The sequence below is a fragment of the Manis pentadactyla genome, chromosome 1, assembly GCF_030020395.1.
Source record: "Manis pentadactyla isolate mManPen7 chromosome 1, mManPen7.hap1, whole genome shotgun sequence".
NCBI lineage: Eukaryota > Metazoa > Chordata > Mammalia > Pholidota > Manidae > Manis > Manis pentadactyla.
The window spans coordinates 72,777,965-72,796,463 of record NC_080019.1 but is presented as its reverse complement, the minus strand read 5'-3'; the positions used below and the strand labels follow the sequence as shown (position 1 = coordinate 72,796,463).

At 41.0% G+C, this 18,499-nt stretch overlaps 1 protein-coding gene across 1 annotated transcript in view; it reads right to left on the bottom strand.

Annotated features, from left to right (window-relative positions):
* The window catches only part of LOC118908213 (serine protease 46-like), a 104,096-nt gene extending 90,690 nt beyond the window's left edge, over positions 1-13,406 (bottom strand). Inside the window, 6 exon segments of the mRNA XM_036877321.2 lie at positions 8,804-8,938; positions 9,778-9,970; positions 10,152-10,251; positions 10,254-10,331; positions 12,984-13,094; positions 13,376-13,406. Of these exon segments, the coding sequence (XP_036733216.2) occupies positions 8,804-8,938; positions 9,778-9,970; positions 10,152-10,251; positions 10,254-10,331; positions 12,984-13,094; positions 13,376-13,406 (648 nt within the window).
* Between the last annotated feature and the right edge of the window lie 5,093 nt (positions 13,407-18,499).

The window sequence follows — 18,499 nt, the reverse complement described above, 5'->3', positions numbered from 1 at the left end:
AGCTTGGATTAACACATAGTCTACAGGCACACACCTGATCATCTACATTTGCTCTCTTACAACACTAAACTATGTTTTCTACCTTTATCTTGTATCTACCTACCACTTCAGCATTTTATTAAAAATAATAATAAAAAGAGAAATGTGGTATCCACATATAAATCAAGTATAAAAATCAAATGAGTATTCATATTTGAACTGACTGTTTCTATTTCATAATGCATGAGCAAAACTGAAGGTTTCTGTGATGGGTGCCCTTGTACTGTTCACCATGTAAGAACTTTTTCACTATGTAAGAATTTGTTCTCCATGTAAGAACTTGTTTGTTATGCCTCAGAAGATTGGAGACTGATGAAAATTAGGCTTGGGGTGGATAAATGATTGTGCATTGAGCATTGACTCCCCTATACAGAATTTTATTGTTGTTAACCACCATTTGATCAATAAATATGAGAGATGCCCTCACAAAAAAAAAAAGAAGTACACACTTCCAATGGTAAAATAATAAGTAAGCGGGATGTAATGAATATATTTAAGATATTGTAACAGCTTGGTATGGTGATAGCTGGTACCTAGAATTGTCATGTATATAAATATTGAATCACTATGTTGTACACCTGAAACTAATGTAATGTAATACTGTGTGTCAACTACCCTTCAGTAAAAAATAATTATCTACAAAAAAAAAAAAAAAAAAACAGTTTCTTACGCTTAAAGTCTTAATGAATTGTCTGAGTGTTTAAGAAAATAAGATCTTAGTATTAAAAAGACTAAGCTAAGTGTTAACAACTATGTAACCTGCATTTGCTTTTAAACTTTCTTATTATCATTCTAGTTAAATAATAAGTGTTATTTAATAACTATAATTCTATTTAGGCAAGTGCCTTAAAATCTTTTGACAACTTCCCAAGACCAAATTTTAAAAAGTATTTTTACCTCTCAATTAACCCTGATATTTTCCAGAGGGCCCCTGGAACATATCAGTAGAACTTCTTCTCATCAAAGAAAATATTTGACTAATTTGGCTTATTTACCTGTTATATACTTACCTAAAAAATGCTGTCAAAAGGAATAATGCTAAACTTTATTACTGAATGTTTTATGTTACAGAAATGTCACTCTTCCCCCTAAGACGCTTACTCCTGATGCCCAATTACATTTACCTGTTAGCACTACTATAATTACTGACTGTGTATGTATTAATTGTACTCATGTACCCTCTTACCACAATTCTACAATCAATGTAAAATAGTCCTCTAGATATAGACTTCCAAATGGCTAGGTATTTTTGTGTAATAACAAAACATATCAAGCCCTCTCTCCACACTATCAAGGTGTTTGTGGGGTGAGACGCATTCTTCCTGCTCTAATAGACCATCCTGAATATAAGCACAAGAGACGTCTCCGAGCTCTGCCATCTGACTGTGATGAAAACTTGAAGCTTTGAGGTCCTGCTGCTGTTGCAGTTGTAGCTGTGTTCCTCCCGCCGGTTCCTGGACTTGTCGTTGGAATGCTAAAGGAGATATCTAAGCTGGCCTGCGCATATAGCAAAACAACAAAATTGACTGCTTCTGTATTATCTGAACTCCACCAAGAACTGAGAGAATTGCGAGCTGCGGTGCCTCAGAATCGCGTTGCTGTGGACTCTCTGCTGTTAAAAGAGCATGTAAGATGTGAACAGTTTCCAAGAATGTGTTGTTTCAATTTGTCTGATTTTTCTCAAACTACCCAAAATCAATCAGATGATATCCCCGGTCACCACAGAACCATTTAAATCCTATCTTATTTGCAGCCAAAACTGCATCTGATATATTAAATCAGATGAAAGACATGTGCAAAGAACCCCTGAATAGTCTCTGGCACGCTGTCACACCTCTCTTAACTCTAAGCATTTTATGGCTTTTGTTGCTGTTACTAGGGCCTTGTGTCCTTCGCAGCATGTAGAAACTCATCCAACAAGCCTTAAGAGGCCTGCATCATTTGAAATTGCAGACGCCCCCCCCCCACTTGTAAATCATAAGATCTAAAGTCAAGTATGGTAGCCAATGACGGGTAAGATATGGTTGAATTGTAAATACCAACCTAAAACAGGGAGTGGTCAACAGAGGACTATAGCCCCATGACGGGAAAGGATTTACTTCAACCATACAACCTAAGACAGGCACCTACCTTGACCCAGTCTGAGTTAGACTGGTTGTTTTATTAAAGAGTAAAAAGAGACGGGATACTCAAAGACGGGTAAGCACCCTAGAGCCTCTGGCAACCTAAGACAGGGCTTCCACATTGGAGTGGGAGTACCAATGATGGGTAAGATCAGAGTCGCTGCCTTGGGGCACCTAAGACAGGCACTCTTCTTATTATAAAATAAAAAAGGGGGAGATGTTGGGAGCAAACCTGTGGGCCTTTAGGCAGGCTCAGTTATGAAAGCCCCACCCTTAAAACCTCCCTCCCAAGGGCCCCCACCCACAAGATGGCGAACTCCCTGCTTCTCTTCCGGGTCCTCCACTCCCACCAGTACCAGCCAAGGCTCAATCACCCCTCTGCACCTTCCTGCTGGCGCCACCTAAGGCCCAATCACCTTCTGACCCACCCCTTCCTCGCTACCTGTATAAATTGAGCCTGCAAACAATAAACTGTGTCAGCTTGATCAGATATCCTGTCTTGCTGTCCATTCTTTGTGTCCCTTGCCCCTTCATTCTCTCCTCCAGGTTGTCGACCTCCGTTGACTGTCCTGCGGGTCGGGACAGTTAATATCCAAAATGTATAAAGAAGTCATACTCCTCAACACCCAAAAAACAAATAACCCAATTAAGAAATGGGCAGAAGATCTGAACAGACACTTCTCCAAAGAAGAAATTCAGATGGTCAACAGGCACATGAAAAGATGCTCCACATTGGTAATCATCAGAGAAATGCAAATTAAGACCACAATGAGATATCACCTCACACCAGTTAGGATGGCCAACATCCAAAAGACAAACAACAACAAATGTTGGCGAGGATGTGGAGAAAGAGGAACCCTCCTACACTGCTGATGGGAATGTAAATTAGTTCAACCATGTGGAAAGCAGTATGGAAATTCCTCAAAAAACTAAAAATAAAAATAACATTTGACCCAGGAATTCCACTCCTAGGAATTTACCCTAAGAATACAGGATCCCAGAGCCAAAAAGACATATACACCCCTATGTTTAGCACAGCACTATTTACAATAGCCAAGATATGGAAACAACCTAAGTGTCCATCAGTAGATGAATGGATAAAGAAGATGGGGTACATATACACAATGGAATATTATTCAGCCATAAGAAGAAAACAAATCCTACCATTTGCACCATGGATGGAGCTAGAGGGTATTATGCTCAGTGAAATAAGCCAGTCGAGAAAGACAAGTATCAAATGTTTTCGCTCATCTGTGAAGTGTAAGAACAAAGAAAAACTGAAGGAACAAAACAGCAGCAGACTCACAGAACCCAAGAATGGACTAACAGTTACCAAAGGGAAAGGGACTGGAGAGGATGGGTGGGAAGAGAGGGATAAGGGGATTAAGGGGCATTATGATTAGCACACATAATGTGGAGGGGGGTCACAAGGAAGGCAGTATAGCACAGAGAAGACAAGTTGTGACAGTATAGCATCTTACTACACTGATGGACAGTGACTGCAATGGGGTATGTGGTGGGGACTTGATAATGGGGGGAGTCTAGTAACCATAATGTTGTTCATGTAATTGTACATTAATGATACCAAAAAATTTTTTTAATGGATGCAGATTATATGGGGCAAATAGAAAAAAAATACAAATCATGGAAATAAAGTTACTAGTAATTGTGGCTCATAGGAATGTAGATCTACAGAAGCCCAAGAGAGCTAAAAGTAGATAAATAGTAAACTGGGCACCCAGAGGTTTTCAACAAAAGGGTGAATCTGAGGAATGGAAATGAAGAAAGTGGAAATGAAGGTCTCATCCCACTAAGGAAGAAGCTATTGACATTGACTAACTCATATTTAAACTTAATTCAAGTTTAAATATGTGTGTGGAAAACAAAAGGTGACCAGTAGCAGAAGAAAATTGAGATGCAACAGCTTCTGAACCATTATAGAAGAAAAGTGGAGGAAAAATAAAACCTAAGGCAGGGGAACAAAAAGAAACATTTTTTCTTGGTAAATGGATTAAAGGACAGTCTCACAGATGTGTTGAAAAACATAGCATCCAGCCTTATGCTGTTTATAAAAGACAGACCTAAAACAAACAATGTCTACAATTACCTACCAAATTAAAGAACATCAGCTAGATCCAGGGAGGTTGCTTATTACAAAGTAAATTTTAAAAATTCATATTTAATTCAAACAGAAAATGCAATGAAAGAAAACATACTGCTCAAAACAGAGATATAATATAAAACATCTAGGAATAAACTTAAGAAGCAATAATTAAATGGAGAAACTTATAAACTCCTGCCTTAGGGACATAAAGAAATAGAGCAAAATGAAAAGAGTCTTTTCCCTAAATTAACCTATTAATTTCCACCAAAATTGCCACAATTTTCTTTTTGACATTATACTAAGATTGTTCAATTAAAATGAACATGGGGAAAGAGTCAAATTCTTTAAAAGAAAAATAATGCAGGAGGACTTGCTTTACCACATCCAAAAAAGAATTATAAAGCTACAGTAATTTAAGAAGAGTGGTGTTGGCATAGAAATGAGACTGCAAAAGGCAGAAAGAGATCAAAGTAAGATGGGAATGTAGAATATAAGAGAGGGCATTTCCAATTCATTGCCAAAAATATATAAGTACTCAATGAAAGATGTTTTACAGAACTGGCTACATTTGGAGAAAGATAAAATTGATTCCCTCTCTCAACCTTCCAGATGAAACAAAATTAAAATATTAAGGAATATTTTAAGAACATGTATGAGTAAATAATTTCATAATTAGAATGGGAAAGCTGTCTAAACATAGCACAAAAATTACAATCATCAAGGGAAGTAATGATAAACATGAACACAAAATTTTTAAAATAATTTAACAAAATATCCATACCAAAAAAAGATAAATATGGACAAATAAGGTAAAATATTATAAAACATTCTACAAAGGATTAAAACTCCTGATTCCTAAAGTTTTTTGGTAACTTTCTAGTCAGAAATAATTTGAGACTCACAGAAAAGTTGCAGACATAATGTTTTTATACCCAGATCCACTAGTTGTTAATGGTTTACAATATTTGTATTATTCTCTCTCTCCAATATGTATATATACATATAAATATATGTGTGTGCATACACACATGTATATGAACATGCATACACACACACATACATATATGAACCATTTTAAATTAGGCTGAAAAAGACATGATGCTCCTTTACCACTAATTACTACAGTATATAATATCCAGAGTTTTTACAATTCAATGAAAAACAAAAGTAGTTTAATAGAGAAACATGGACAAAGGACAGGGAAAAAATGTATGTGATACACTGAACACAGCAAGCATTCGATTTGGATTCCCTTGGTCCCTTTAAGATTTATTTAGAAGTTGAGTTCTATCCCCAACATGGGGAAAAACTTGGGCAGAACGAGAACATTTTGCTCACTGTGATTAATGTAGTTACATTAATGTGATTAATGTAATCACATAAACATCTCAGTTCAAAAATCAGAATATCCATTTCCACACAATAATCACCATGCTAGACTTGATTTAAAATAAAACTTCTCCCCACTGCTATCTAGAGCTTTTGGCAGAAGCAGGAGGCCTGGAAAGGAGGAAGCCAAGCCTGTTCTCTCCTTTTCTCCCTTCAGCTCCTGCTCTCCCTACCCCATTTTGCTGACCTGTCTTCTGAAGATGCCAAGGTTAAAGCAGGAGGGGTGTGAGGAAGCAGTGGAATCAATGCACCCCCTGGGCACTTCCTGCCCTCTGGGCCTTGGGGAGAGCTGACTCTCTCCTGGCTTCTGGGGCAAACATAACACTGTATGAGTGTTGAAACCCTTCCCAGGAGACTTGAAGTGTGGGACAGATACCTACTACCCTCTTATACAGGGAAAGGTGAGAACACAGCAGCAGCTCTCTCTGGAGAAATCCTCCTCACAAAGTCACCTCCCACTCCACCCTCTTGACCCTTTGATATACACATGTAAGGGATGTCAGTCACACAACTCTCTGAATCCTGACACCTAGTGTATTTTGATACTTTCCTTGAAACTTATTAATATCCTGTTTCACAATTTACAAAATTGCTCTATTTCATGAAATTAAAGCAAATATAAAAGTTTTAGTCTACTAAAAGGACAAAAGTTAAAAGTAAAAATAATGCCCAGTGCTGGTGATGATGTGGGGGAAAGGGCACTCATATATTGTTGGTATTAAATGGATCAAATATTTGTGAAGGCTAATTTGTCAATATTTATTAATATTTTTAATGTGAGTACAACTGATCTTGTAATTAGATTCCTAAACATTTATTCTAAAGAAATACTTGAAGAAATGTGCAAAGATATGAGCACAGATTTGTACTCTGACGTAGAAAAATATTGAAATGAGTTCAATGTCTATCAGTAGGAGAATGGCTAAATAGATTATGACACAGCCATATGAGAGAATTATTATTCAGTACTTAAGGAGAATGGAATATAGTTACATGTACCGACATAAAAAGTAACCCAAGATGTATTTCAAACAAAAATAAAAAGCTTGGAGAATAAAATTATATTGTAATTTTTGTTAAAAATAGAAACCATAAAAAAAATCCCTAAAACTTATTTAGAGTTTTATATATGTACAAAAAGAAGTATTAAAATATAATCTAAACAACATAGAGTAGAAATTTCTAGGTTAGTTGATTACAGGAAAGTCCCATTTTCTAATTTGTGCATTTATGTACTGTTATTTTTAAGGAAATGTGTGCATTTCCTTCCAAATCACAAAGCATAATATTTTAAAATAAGCTAGTGATAATGGAATAACAACAGTACAAAATTTAACAGAGTATTTTTAAATACTTCAAACACAAATGGAAAAAGTGTAAATATTTTTGCTCAAGAAGACAGAAAAACAAAACCAAATAAAGTCCAAGGGAAGCAGAAGAAAAATTAATAGAAATAGAAAATAATGAAATAAACATTAAAATGTTTAACTATATACCAGGATGCCAAATAAGTCTCAACATATTCCATATAACTGCTATCACTGTAGATACCAGCTCATTTTATGACTCCCAGGAAAATTGAGGTAGAAATCAATAACAAAAACAAACAAGCAAATATGCACTTAGAAATGCAAAAAGACATTTTTATATAAGATATGGGTCAAAATGAAATACAAATGGGAATTATATAAAATATTTAGAACAGTGACAATAAACATGCTATATATTAAAATGTGGCATTAAGCCAAAGCAGTATTCAGAGGGAAATTTATAGCCTTAAATATTTGTATTAGAAAAGACCAAAAATAAATTATCTAGGTGTCCAACTCAAGAAGTTAACCCTGTGTATATAGAAATCTGATTAAGTAGAGACAGTCAGTATAGTAAATGTTTTTTTTCAATGAATGGCACTAGGACAACTGGTAGTCCATTTGGGGCAATAAGTAAAAATAGCCCCCTATCTTATACCATTCACAATGTGAGTGCATGTGGATTTAGGACCTAGATGTGGAAACCAGAATTTCCAAACTTTCAGGAAAAAAATAAAGGAAATTATCTTTATGACCTTAAGAAAAGGAATGCTTAACAAGACACAAAAAGCATAAACCAGAAAGGAAAACATGGATCTTTGTTTGACTAAAATAAATTGTAAATTGCTGGTCAGCAAAGGACAGTATAAACAAAGTGAAAAGATAAATCAAAAACTGGGAGAAGATATTTGCAGTATACACAGTGAACCTAGAATCGCTATCCAAAATATGACAAGTATAATAAGAAAGAGGCAAACAATAGAATAAATGCAAATTATCTGAGTAAGTGATTCACAGAAGAATCACAAATGATGAATGAACATGTGCAAAGAGGCACAAATGAACAAGTAACTGGAGATGTGCACGTGGCAACCACGAAGGGGTACTAGTTCTCTATTTCTCATCTATCAGAATGGAAAACATTTTATACAGTATGGCAATATCCAAAAAGTGGCAAGGATATGGAGCAATGGAATTCTCAAACACTGCGTAAGATAAAGATTAATACAATCACTTTGGAAAACAATTTGGCAATGATTATTAAAGATGATAAGCACAGCCTAAGACCCACAAGCTCCTTGAAGGATGCCTCCTGTCGAGAAATTCTGGAACATGTAAATAGGGAGATATATATGAGAATATTCAGAGGAGCAGAGTTTGTGAGATGAAGAAACTGGCAACTATTTCAATGTTTATAAACATGAGAATGGATAAGTTGTGTCATAGTCACAAAACAGAATTTGTACAGAGCTGCTGATTAATGAATTGGAGATGCATGTATCAGTATGGATAAATCTCAAAAGCAATGTTGAACAGAAGGTAAAAGGGGCAAATGCATGCTTTCAGAATGATACTATTTATGCAAAATGGATTCTGCCGGCACCTGACCCACATCTGGGCACGTAACTGATGTCCATGTTGAAAGTGTTCAAGCAACCTGACAGGTACTGCTGTTACTACCATAATTGTGGACAGGAGCCCAGAGTATTTCACGTTTTACAGACGGGGAAACTGGAAGCCAGCAGAAAGGAGCTTTTTATAAAGTCTCCCAGTGCCATGTGAAAAGGAAAACATACCCCTAGGAAGCCCCCTCTCTGCCATGTGCATGCACTTCGCACCTGACAAGTGTCTACGCCCCTTTGTGAGTTGGCACATAGCATGTTGTTCCCAATGAAACTCTTCTGGCCCTTCAAGAAAAGGAACTGGTACTGATGATTGCAGATATCATTATTTACAATCTTCACAGCCACCTCCTAATGACTTTTGGGGAGCTTTGGGGTCACTGAAGAGAGAGAGAGAGAGCCTGCTTCATCATCCTTCAGCCCTAGCTCTCTCCATTTTCGAGTTGTCCAGATTCACCAAATGGCAGGGCCATTTCTTGGGAAGGTTTACAAAGGCCCCAGCTCACAGCTTGACTTTTGCAAAAGCCCAAGCTCATTAGAAAGACAAAATTCTCCCCAGGGGCTCAGAGTAACTTCAAGGCACTGCATGAGGACCAGGTGATATTACTCCAAACATTCGGCTTCCATAAGGGTGAGGAGCTGAGCACTGTTCCACAGCCACCTGGCAAGGTGGTATGACCCTAGATCCAGAATCGCCACCCTCTAGAAGGCAGGTCCCCACAAAGGCTCCTAGACCTGGGAACAACTGGGGCCAGACCTCCAGGAATTACTGGTGCCTCAAGGTAACAGTGTTTATGACTGCTGCCCAGTGTCTCAGTTCCTCTTGAGGCCATGGCCCTTGTGCCACCTGCAGACAGGGAACCCCATTAATAGCCAAGATTCATTTCATGCCATGGTGTAAGGTGAGAGCTTGGCATTGGATTTAACTTTATTTTGGGAGCTGAGGTCCATGCAGGCCACATGTGTCTTTTACCTAAAGCACTGTCACTTCTTCCTGCGCCCGGAAGTCAGGACTGTGCAGCACACGTCGCTGCCAGGAAATGTTCACAGGAGTGAATGAGTGAAGCAAGACATGAATGAACAAGGACATGGTGAAGCTGTGTTCTGAAGAGACAGGTGTCTTGGGACCTCTGTCTGCCTTGACTCACCTTTAGAATCTGTGTGTCCCCACCCCATCACTTGAATCTGGCGTTGGGTAGGCAGACAGGCTGGATGAGGGGGAACGAGGGGATGAGTTCCCTGAGCTTGGGGAGGGCAATGTCATGGGAGATGAGGTTGTTGAAATCCTCATGAATCACGACACAAGTGAGCAGGAGATGAGTGCTGTTTTCTGGGAGGCGCTGGACTCCCACCCTCACAGTGTACATTTTGGGGTCCTTGAATCTGCAAAGCCATGAATAAGAGGCAGATCGCCAGCAGTGAGGCTGTAAGTCATTGGAGAGACACAGGCTGAGCACAGGGCCACCCAGCCAGGCCCATGCTCTCAGACCCCCAGATTTGCCAGGGCCCCCCCCACCAGGTCAGAAAGCCAAGGCCGTGGAGCCAGCTGGCCACCCTGACTGACCTCTGTAAGCAGAGTGCAGCTGTGAGGATCCCCTGGCAATGGATAAGGGAGCTGCTGCAGATGTACATGCCCAGGAGCAGGATGCTCACCTGCCGTGGCCCTTGCCTACCTCCACCAGCTTCCCCTTCACTATCTTGCAGAAGATGTTGGTTTGACCACAGGCCCCCCGGAACCAGGGCTCTGAGGAAAAAGGAGAGAGGGGCTTGTGCCAGCTCCGTGCAGACTCTCAGGCAGCAAAGGGAGGCCCCAAGACTCTATACACAGCAGACTGCTGAGGCAGAGAAAGCCACCTGCCAGCCGTCACAAGCAGCCACTGCCACATGCAAGTATGAAGAGGGGCTTTTCCACCACCGCAAAAATGGAAAACAGAGGCCCAGAGGCAGCAGGTGCTCACATTGCAGAGAGCCCCAAATAAGGGGGACCAGACACCCTTCCAGGGCTCGTTACAGGCCATATCAGCCCAGGCCTCATTCCTACCCCATTGTTTACACAAGCACATGGCTGGGGGCCTGGAAGAGAGAGAATCACCAGAGGGGTGAGTTGACAGTCAAGGCTAAGTGGTGGGGCACAGTGAGCAGGGTTGCTGGTCAGTTGTAGCCAGACAGGAATGGATGTGCTATCGCATCGTACCACTCCAGGGCCTGCCTTCCCCTGCCCCTCGCTCCCCACCCTGCTGTGGCTGTGCTCTCCGTGACCCTACAGGGAAGTGAGCAGGGATGCTGGTGAGTTCCCTCCTTCCTCACTGGGCCAACAGCAGGGGTGGGAGGGGTGCATTGAGCTGGATAGGAGATTGAGGTCCTGAACTGGACCATTGTGGACTGGTTCTTAGTAACTAAGTCACTGAGGACAGGAAAGGGAGAGATTCAACAGCAAAGGTTGGAGACCAAGATTAAGGACAAAGTTTTCTTATGTATAGCCACTGTGAGATTTGGGCTGGTCAACAAGCTATACCATGCAGTGGTGGACCTCCTCATAGAGACAGTGCTGGACATGTGTTTACACCATCAGCAGCCAGCATGGTTCCAGAAAGTCTGTGTCCCTTAGAGGCTCAATGTGCAATGCCAAGCAGAGCTTCAGGAACTTAGCAGCAGTAACCAAGTCTTGTTCTTGCTCGGTGGGGTGGGGCATCCGTGGGGTGGTGGAGGGGGTACAACAGTAAACAGACAAGGCCAATCTTTGATGACCCATATATAGTAACAGAAACATCCACTGGGCCCTGCCTCTTAGAAATTCCTCAGTGCCACAAACCACTGATGTTGGCCTCATTCCACGTGTCACAAGGTTCCTGGTATGGTCAGAGGTAGGTGGCCGGACACCTTGACGCTCCGCTGGTGTCATCCCCAGGGACCCGCAGGCACCTGAGCAAGCCCCCCCACCCCCATGGAGATTTTCTTGCCTTGCCCTCTCACTGCTCCGTTCTTGCCCATGTGCCTGTCCAATGGTTCGCTGTCCTGTTTCCCATCTCCGCCATGAGGGAGCCCCATTTCAGGCCCATCTCATATGCTGCAGCTACTTTTTTGTTTGGGGTTACAGCTTGCCCCAGTTCAGGCTGTTTCAACTTGGGAGGAAGGGAGGGTTTCCAGGGGCTTTCCCTTTCCCTCCACAAAGCTGAGGCCTCGTGGAGCAAGGGTCCTGCAGAATGGACTAAACTACTTAAAGAGTAACTGTTCTAGGGTCAGCCTCTTTGTGCCACGCTCTCAGTGGGTTCCCCAGTCTTGGGGAGCACCTCCTCAGAACTCACATCCAGGTCAGTGTTGACTCTAACCCCCTCTCCCAAAACCATGCACAGGATTTTCAGCACAAAGAGATGCCAGGAGATGCCAGCCCCAAGTACAGCAGCCGAATCAGAGGAGAGGAGCCACAATGGATTGTTTAGGGGCATGAGGTGTTGCACACCAACCCTGGCATAGGCACAGCATCGCCATCCATACGCAGAGGGAGACATGCAGAGACTCAAGCAGATCCCACTGCAGACCACCTCTACCCTTCTTGGAGTCACAGAGTCAGAGGACTCGGGCTGACAGGCCACACTTTGATGTCACTGCCCACACTCACAAGTGGTGACAGAATGACATGTCTTGGCTCACGACCTCTGTTCCTGTGAGGTCCAGCTCCTCCCCACCATCACCATAGGCACTGCAGCCAGCTGTGTGGAGCAGCAGGAATCCTCACAACACAACACAGATGCCTGGGGGCAGCGCAGAATAGGACACCCCACTCACTCACTCAATAGGACTCTCCGGGAAGAAGACAAAACACCATGTTTTCTACCAAAAGGCAGAATGTGCAGCTTGGCAGGTGACCTGAGCCAGGGCTGCCACCACAAGATTACAAGTGGTCAGTTAGGGTTGGAGTTGGGAGACTGTCACATGGGCTCCCAAACCTTACACCCCCAAATAGTCTACTGAAACCTGGTATTGAATCCTGATTCTATAAGCCCCGTTTAGGTTCTCTGGGCCTTGGTTTCCTATATGGTCTTAAAGCCTCACAGGGTGTTCAACAGGGCCTCGTGCAGGGTGAGCGGCCTCTCACATGTCACACTGTCACACAAGTTCTCCCAGATGGCACCTCCCAAGCAAGCTCATTTGTTCCACGGATGTTAGTTTGTTCCCCAAGTTTTAGTAAGGTTCTTCTCTTGTGTTCCTGGTCGCCCTGCGCACTGGAATTCCTGGACAAGTCCGGGTGCCCAGGCTTGGCACACAGTGCACTCTGGTGAGGATGTGGCCAGCATGATATGGACAAATGGAGGCCCTTCATGCATGAGGATAGCTGGCATAGGCACCCAGGCACCCAGACCCCTCCTGCCTTTCTCCCATGCCCCCGATCCCCTACCTTCAATATAGAGGTGACTCTCAAGCCTGGCAGACGCAAAGGGAGTTGCAAGGCCCTGAAGATCCCTCAGCCCACATGCCGTGGCAAGCAGCTTCCCAGGCCTCACTTGGCCTTATAATGGGATGTGAGGGCAGGGTAGGGCAGGGCACCTCCACTGTGTGAGAAGTCTAGAACCCACAGTCTGCTCATTCGGGGTAGAGCAGCAGGGTGCTGAGTGACAGTGCGGCATGGCAAGGCTTCCAGGCACCTCCCTGGAATGGTGCCCCCCATGCCTAGCCCCAAGACTGTGAGACCACCTAGTGTCTAGCCCGTGACAGTGCCTCCTGGGCCCAGCATTGGCCTTGGCGGTGCCCTGGTATGTCCCGCCCTGAACCTGTGACAGCACCAGGTACCTGGCTTGCGGCCCCCAGAGGCCAGCCCCATCTCCTCTATGAAGCCTTTCCGACGGCTCCCTGGGAGTCTGGGTCCTGAGACACTGACCAGTTGGAGGCTACTTCCGGCTGTGTGTGATGGAGTGGAAAACGAACTTTCCCTTTTCCCACAGGCTCTGCATTCTCAAGAGAACAGCTTCTGGGTAGAGGCCAGTGGTTTTGGCCTGGGAAGGTGCCTTCCTGGGAGGTAGCAGCTTGCAGGCCTGGGTCTTCATGAATCAGCAGAAGAGATGACATTTTAGGACCCCTCCACATCACTCCACTGAGGTCCCTTCCCCAAGGATGCCACGCTCCACCCTGTCACCAGTGCTGTCAAGGATATGGGGTCACGAGGTGCTGACGCACTGCTGAGGTAGATGGACTGGGGCCACCGCTGTGGAAAACTTCAAAATCATTTAGTAAATCAGGAAAGGTGCCTGCCCCACAGACTGCAGTTCCTCCGGCTGTGTGCCCTAGAAACAGCCATGGCCCATATGCAAGCACTACGGCTCACAGCGGCACTGGTGGGCAGAGCCCCAGCTGGAAGCCACCCAACTGCCATCAACAGCAGGAGGGATGCACAAAACACTCAACAGCAATGAGAATGGACTGTGACACATAACGACATGGTACTCCCTTAAATACTTAAATATAGTATTTAGTGAAGGAGTCAGACTCAAAAAGGTACTTACTGGATGAAATGCAAAAATAGGCAAAATAAACTATTTTTAGGGATACATGGTAGAAACCAAAGAAGTGATTGTCTCTGCAATCACATTTCCTCTAGGGGAAAAGAGGGAAAGCGAGAGAAAAGAAAATCTAGAGAAGAAAAACCCTATCTACTCTTCTGCCTTTGTGGAAAACAACGCTTTGGAGGAAACAATCAATCCAGTAAGACAAAACAAGATAACTGAATAAAGACCAAGCATATCCCTTATCACCACCGACGTGAACACACAAAAAACTCTACTTTTGAAAGTCAAAGATTCTTATACTGGGTAGAAAAAAATATCCACCCACATGCTATTTTAGAAACCACATGCTATGCTAAAACCAAGCGACACGAAGCAGTTGAAAGTAAAATGATGGGCAAAAATATATTAAGTATATGCAAACAAAAATAGAAATGGCAATGTCAATCTACATGGAACACAGAATCATGCTACGTAACAACACAGTGTTCAGTTCATCAATAACGTATCAAACATATGTAACAAAATCAATTAGCAATACATGAGAAACTGAAAAACCTCACTTTTAGAGGGAGTTTTTCTTCTCCACCTCTGTCTTTGAGGGATGGAATCTCTACAAAAATTAACTGCATGCTAGACTACTAGGAAAACCACAATGTCCTCCTTAAAAGCTGAACTACTTTGGGCCACATTTTTTACCATGATCCAATAAAACAAGCATTTAATAATGAAAGAATATGTGAAATAAACCAAATGATTTGAAATTATTGAAAATAAAACCTAGGGCAGAGTTGGGCTCATTTTGAGGAAATAAAAATATTCCATAAACTATTTAGAAAACACTAATAATTAGAGCAATGAATTTTAAAAGTTTTTTGGGTGTGTTCAAGGCAAATTCATAACCCTACAGGTATTTATTGAATAACAAAGAATGAAAAGAAATGAATTAAATGCTAAAAGCAAGAAACTATCAATGGCACAAAATAAAGGAAAATCTGTAAAAAACATGTACAAAATATAAAATTATACCCTAATCAATTCAAAAAGCAGAATTAGGAATGAAGTCTATAATCTGAATTTTTAAAAAGACAAATAATAAATAGGACAAAAGGTGTATGAACCTTGCACTCCTAATAACACAGCTTTGAGACAAAGCAAGAAATGTTAGAACTGCAAGAAGAAATAGACAGTCTTAGTTCTTGTGGTAAACCTCTCAGAAATCAATGGCTTAGATAGACATAAAATATTCAAAGTGTTGAGAGGATTTAAGTAACACAAGCCAGATGCAGTCAGTTATACCTAGAACTTTGTTTCAAAACACACCCACTTTCATTTCAAACATATATGAAACATTTACTAGAAACTGACCAAATGCTGAGCATAAATAAAACCTCAATAAATTCTAAAATGCAGAAATAATTAAATCTATATTGTGATATAATTTTTAATAGAGAAAAGGGAGAAGGCCCTCCGCCTCCCCCAAACTACCCATCAGGAAATTAAATAACATCCTTCTGTATAATTCTTGGATTAAATAAGAAATATAGTATAAAATTAAAGTAATACAGCAATGATTGGCAGTGAGGTCAGTACATAGTAAATCCTATGAGACTCAAAGTAAATTTTATGGAATTTAGTGAAAATATTAGAAACCAAACAAGTCAATAATGAACTATAGTATACTACTCAAGAAGTTAGAAAAAGAACAATAAAATAAATCCCCTGAAAGTAGAAGGTGGGAGTTATTAAAGCTAAAAGAGCTTTCATAAAATAAAATGAGCAAGAAGAAGCAGATCTGATCACTAAAAACAAAAGTTAGTTACCATTTAGAAGGTCCTAAGTAAGAGAAACTTGCACTCAAAGAGGCTTAAGATTTCTGTCTCCTCTCTTCAGTAGTGGTGGCTTCACCCTGAGTCAGTCTCTTGGTTGAAAAATGGTTGCCAACAGCTCACATCCTCCTACTTCCTTACCCACATTCAGAGGCAGAGTGCATGTCTCTCCTCGAACCACGCCTCAGGCTGGCTGGGAGAACCCAACAGGGGTCAGAGAGCCAGGGCCCTGGACTATGCTAACTTCATCAAGCCAATGAGCCACCCCACCCAGGAGCTGGGAGTGTAACAGCTTTCCTCTGAAGAGCATGAGCAGCATGGCAGAGGGTGCAGGCTGCTGACCAGGACCAGGGTTAATATCAGGGAAGGATGGGTACCATAAAACTAACCAATAAAAGCACACCAGATAGCTTTTTTTAAACACCTATAAAATAGACAAAAAACTGGCAATTCTAATCTTTATTGGAAAAGGGAAAGAGTACACATATAAATACTATTAGAAATGGCAAAAGGCCAATAGGTTCAATTTTTATACACCAATTTGACATTCAAAAATCTAAGCTAAACTAACTCATTTTCTCTGCTAAAATTAGTGCAAAAAAGAGGTGAGAAACCCAAGTAGGCCAATAACTATAAAGGATATTTTTTAAATAGTCAAAAGATTTTTCCCCTAAAAAAGGTATCAGGCTGAGCAAGTTAAAACTTGCACATGATCTCTAAAACCCAAGAAACAGATAATACTGGTGTTGTGTAAACTGCTCTAGGGCATAAGAAAATACCAGAAAGCTTCTCAACATATTTTAAGAGGCTACCATAGAAAGGATATCAAACCTGAACAGGGGGTGGAGCAAAAAGGAAAATAGTAGACCAATTCACCATTGGGTCAAGATTCTAAACAAAATGCCAGGAACTTGAATCCACAATGTATTAAAGGATTCACCTAAGAAATCTTTTGAGATCTAGTAATGTATTTCACTGTGTGAACAATTTAAACAAGAAACACCTTAAACAAGGACAACTTTCTAGAAAAATACAACCTTCCAAGGCTGACCAAGGAAGAAACAGAAAATATGAACTGACCAATTATCAGCAACAAAATTGAATTGGTAATAAAAAAACTACCTAAGAACAAAACTCCCAGACGAGATGGAATCACTGCTGAATTTTATCAGACATACAGAGAAGATATAATACCCATTCTACTTAAAGTTTTCCAAAAAATAGAAGAGTAGGGAATACTTCCAAACTCATTCTACAAGGCGAGCATCACTCTAATACAAAAACCAGGCAAAGACACCACAAAAAAAAGAAAATTACAGACCAATATCCCTGAAGAACGTAGATGCAAAAATACTCAACAAAATATTAGCAAACCGAATTCAAAAATACATCAACAGGATCATACACCATGATCAAGTGGGATTCATCCCAGGGATGCAAGGATGGTACAGCATTCGAAAATCCATCAACATCATCCACCACATCAACAAAAAGAAAGACAAAAACCACATGATTATCTCCATAGATGCTGAAAGAGCATTCAACAAAATTCAACATCCATTCATGATAAAAACTCTCAACAAAATGGGTATAGAGGGCAAGTACCTCAACATAATAAAGGCCATATATGACAAACCCACAGCCAACATCATACTTAACAGCAAAAAGCTGAAAGCTTTTCCTTTAAGATTGGCAACAAGACAAGGATGCCTGCTCTCCTCAATTTTATTCAACATAGTACTGTAGGTCCTAGCCACGGCAATCAGACAACACAAAAAAATAAAAGGCATCCAGATTGGCAGAAGTTAAACTGTCACTGTTTGCAGATGACATGGTATTGTACATAAAAAACCCTAAAGAATCCACTCCAAAACTACTAGATCTAATATCTGAATTCAGCAAAGTTGCAGGATACAAAATTAATACACAGAAATCTGTTGCATTCCTGTACACTAATGATGAACTAGCAGAAAGAGAAATCAGGAAAACAATTCCACTCACAATTGCATTGAAAAGAATAAAATACCTACTCCAAAATCGTGTGACTATAGACTATCTACTATTAAAAGAACATATGGGATGTGAACAGTTCCCAGGAATGGGTTGTTTTAATTTGCCTGATTTTTCTCAAACTATTCAAATTCAGTTAGACAATATCCATCATACCATTGATAAGTTTTCACAAATGCCTAGGGTACCTAACTGGTTTCCTTGGTTTCTCTAGATATGGCTGGTAATTGTAGGTCTGCTTTTGTTATGTAGCTGTATTCCTATTATGTTAATGTGTATATGCAATTTAATTAGTAGTTTGTTAAAACCTATACATGCTTATGTTACTCTACAAGAAGACATGTCAAAGAAATAATCAATCTTCCCATGTTTTCTTCCATCTGCTACTTCTATAGCTTTTCTTCTTCCTTCCTAATTACAACCCTTTAGTAGAATTTGTGCCTCATATCGAAAATTACCAAGTATCATAATTCTTCCAAGTGGTAAAGATACCTCAAGACAAATGCTGGGCATAGAAGCCACAGGGCATAAATCTGCAAAGAAGTGAAAAGCTAACCTTTTCAAAGAATATTGCT